Here is a 2984-nt window from a genome sequence, read left to right on the forward strand (position 1 = left end):
CTATGGCAGCGCATCTTGGATCATCGACACGTCGTTTCCACCATCTCCAATAGCCAAAGTCATCGCTTTTCTCTTTTCCCGCACTAATCGAACCACTAGTGCCTTCTGTAGCGGCGTCACATGACAGCAGATCACAACCTTCGTATGATCGGACAACGCCATGAATACATCTGAATGATCCTCAATCGCGTGGTGCAGAGAAGCCCCGTCAATGATCACAACAACCTCTTCTTCTTCCACTTTTTTCTTCTGCCGCATGGACAGCCGACGAGGCAACTCAGCTCTTGCGCTGAAGCTCTTCCGTCGCTGTGGAGTTTGCGCATCCAACACATGACGGTCGAGAGTGTCATTAAGTTGTCTTTGCACCTCCGCGGATGAGCTTCCTGCAATATGCACCACCTCCATGTTCCTATCAAGCAAGTTCGCTGAATATCCAATGTTTTCAGCCGTTTCTCTCTTGTCACCAGTCAACACCCACAGTTTAATCCCTGCTTCGCGCAGAAATTTGATCGTCTCGGGCACTTTGTTTTGCAACTTATCCTCTACAGCAGTCGTGGCGACATACATCAATCCTCGTCGAGTTCAGCGCTAATCTTTGAGTTCTTCCCTTCCCTGTCCTCCAAAGAATTTTGCGCCTCTTGGAACCGTTCAAACCAAGTTTGAAAGTCCTCCCCCTCCAAGTCTTTCATTGCAAACACAAGTGTTCGTAGACCTTCCTTCGCAAACTCGTCAATATGATTCTGAATCAATTCTATGTTCGCGTCTTTGTTTAGCAACTTCAGCATGATCGTATCAGCACCCTTGGTGAACATTTTAATTTCCCCGTCAGGACACCAGAGAATCATGCTCATTCTCTTGCTGTCTGAATTGAACTCCAGTTCCGCCAAAGTCGTGTAAGTTTCTTTCGTTCCAAAGCGATCAATAACGAGTGTGTCAAGGGTTCGCGTCATAAGAGTGATCCCTTATTCTCTCGCCGATGTAACTAATGCAACCTCATCCGGACTCTGCCCTTGATATTCTGGAAGTGCCTCTTCTGAGCTGTTTCCATCTAGCACAGCCGTGTTGTCCCCCAGATCCGGATTAGAGCGTTTCTTACTCTTCTTTCTGCCCGAGTCTCCAGAGGAGTTGTCAGACTGCGTCTCATCCTTGGGTTCTGGCACGACGCTGTGACAGAGAGCCATTACTAGCAAAAGTTGCTTCACAGGCTCGACACCATCTTTGACAGCGCGATGCATGGCTCTTTTCTTCTTGAGACAACTGTCCGCCAGCCGAGCAGGCGATGTAACGAATTATGTTCTCTGTGAGCGTGCCCGTTTTGTCGCTGAGGACGTGCTCGACCTCACCGAGCATTTCATTCAGATTGGTCGCTCTTGCCAACACCTTCTGCCGGCCAGTTCTCATCCGTAAATCAGCAGACTGTAGTATAATCACCCCCAACGACGAGGGGAGTGAGTACTAGCAGTTCGGAAAGACCCTGATCGGCGGGAAGACAGAAGCACGGCCCACCCACGGTACCGAGCACGGGCTCGAGGTAGCGGTGGTAGAGCGGGATCGGGGAGGACGCGCGCACGCGCGAGCGGTTCTACGCCTCGACGCCCCGGAGCGGTACTGGGTGACGATCCAGTACCGACGGGCGGAGGCGGAGCCGGCTCGTGGGCGTGCTACGCGCGCCCTCAACCCGGGCGCGGTGCGACTCCTAGGTAAAACGGACGGAAGTACCTAAAAGTAAGCGGGCGGACCAAGGTGGAGGATCCTTGACAAGTCCGTGCTTGTCGTCCTCCACCGCCGGCGGTCCGCTCATATTTAATATACAGAGTCACCTATCATAACATTACAGTAGTGCAAGTCAGCCTGCACTGTAGTGCTGTCAGCCGTCGGGGCTGGCAGCACACGTGTCGTACACGTGTGTGCGCGCGCCCCCGTACATGTGGGGTACACGTGTGCGCGCGTACTGAGGTACTGTAGAGCTCGGGCTCTACAGTTATAATCTAATCTAAATCTAATTCTGAGGAGGGGGATATTCTACATGGCCCCCCTCTCAAGTGTGAACGTCCGCGTCCACATGTGCTTGTAGAGCCGACCGTAATGTGCCCCCTTCCCGGGACGTCGACGCCTCTAGTTCGTTGTCACCCACGTCCTCCTCCTCGCGAGCCTTTCTCTTCGTGGTGCGCGTGCGTCTGGCGTTGCGCTAGCCTCTTCTCCGCGGCTTTCCCGATTTACCGTCCCGCGATCATCTCGTTCTGCGAGGTGTCACGGCATATCCGTCGTTACCCCGGGGTCCCCTTTGCCAGCGTTCCCAATCCGTCGCCCTAAATATTCGTCCTTTTACTCCCCCACGTCCGTGTCCGCTCGCCCGATACGGCGCGCGGGGCGATGCGGCAGGAGGGTATGAGCAGGTCGCGCGACGAGAGCTCCGTCGGTACGGTAACATTTGCCATGGTTAATAGGGGGCAGTGTGACGAATTGAAATTGTGTTCGGGCATAGAATTATCTTCCCCGGGGCTGTCACCTTCGCGGTTTGCCAGTGGGCCACTTTCATTCCCGTCCCCATCACTCTTGATATCGCTGTGAAGCTCTCCCTTGGCAAGATGACTGCGGTTGCTACGATTTGCCCCCCCGTCTTTTTTTGATTGGCCGGTTAGTGACGATATGGGTTTGTCTAATTACCTCCTGATCCGGGCGGGTGCCATGGCCTTTGTCCTCGAAAATGCGGCGTCTGTCAAGGGTCCCCGACTCCTACGTCGTCCGTCGAGCATGATCGGTTCTCCTGTAAGACTCCCTCTGCCGACGAGTAGTGGGGGGACAAACACCCCTTGCGAGGCAACCACACCCTTTCCTTCCCCAGTTCTCTCCGTACCCACTCCGCACGGCCTCGGGAGGTCTTCCCAAGCAATGAGGTACAACGATTTTGACGGTGAGGCACTGGTGGCATGCGGTCTGCTCGCGGGTAGGATATCGTCCTTGCCCGGAGAGCCGGGGCGTGA

At 54.5% G+C, this 2984-nt stretch overlaps 2 protein-coding genes across 2 annotated transcripts; both read right to left on the reverse strand.

The window, feature by feature from the left end:
* Window positions 1–785, reverse strand: CHC_T00007060001 (hypothetical protein). The gene is made up of 2 exons (XM_005710442.1): window positions 713–785; window positions 1–572 (listed from the first exon to the last, which is right to left on the reverse strand). Exons 1-2 carry the CDS (start codon window positions 783–785, stop codon window positions 1–3), a joined length of 645 nt encoding a protein of 214 aa, XP_005710499.1.
* A 177-nt stretch (window positions 786–962) lies between these two features.
* On the reverse strand, window positions 963–1235 carry CHC_T00007061001 (hypothetical protein). The gene has a single exon (XM_005710443.1). The coding sequence runs from the start codon at window positions 1233–1235 to the stop codon at window positions 963–965; it is 273 nt and encodes a 90-aa protein (XP_005710500.1).
* Between the last annotated feature and the right edge of the window lie 1749 nt (window positions 1236–2984).

Source organism: Chondrus crispus, genomic scaffold (genome assembly GCF_000350225.1).
Source record: "Chondrus crispus Stackhouse genomic scaffold, scaffold_60, whole genome shotgun sequence".
In the NCBI taxonomy this organism is placed as follows: Eukaryota; Rhodophyta; class Florideophyceae; order Gigartinales; family Gigartinaceae; genus Chondrus; species Chondrus crispus.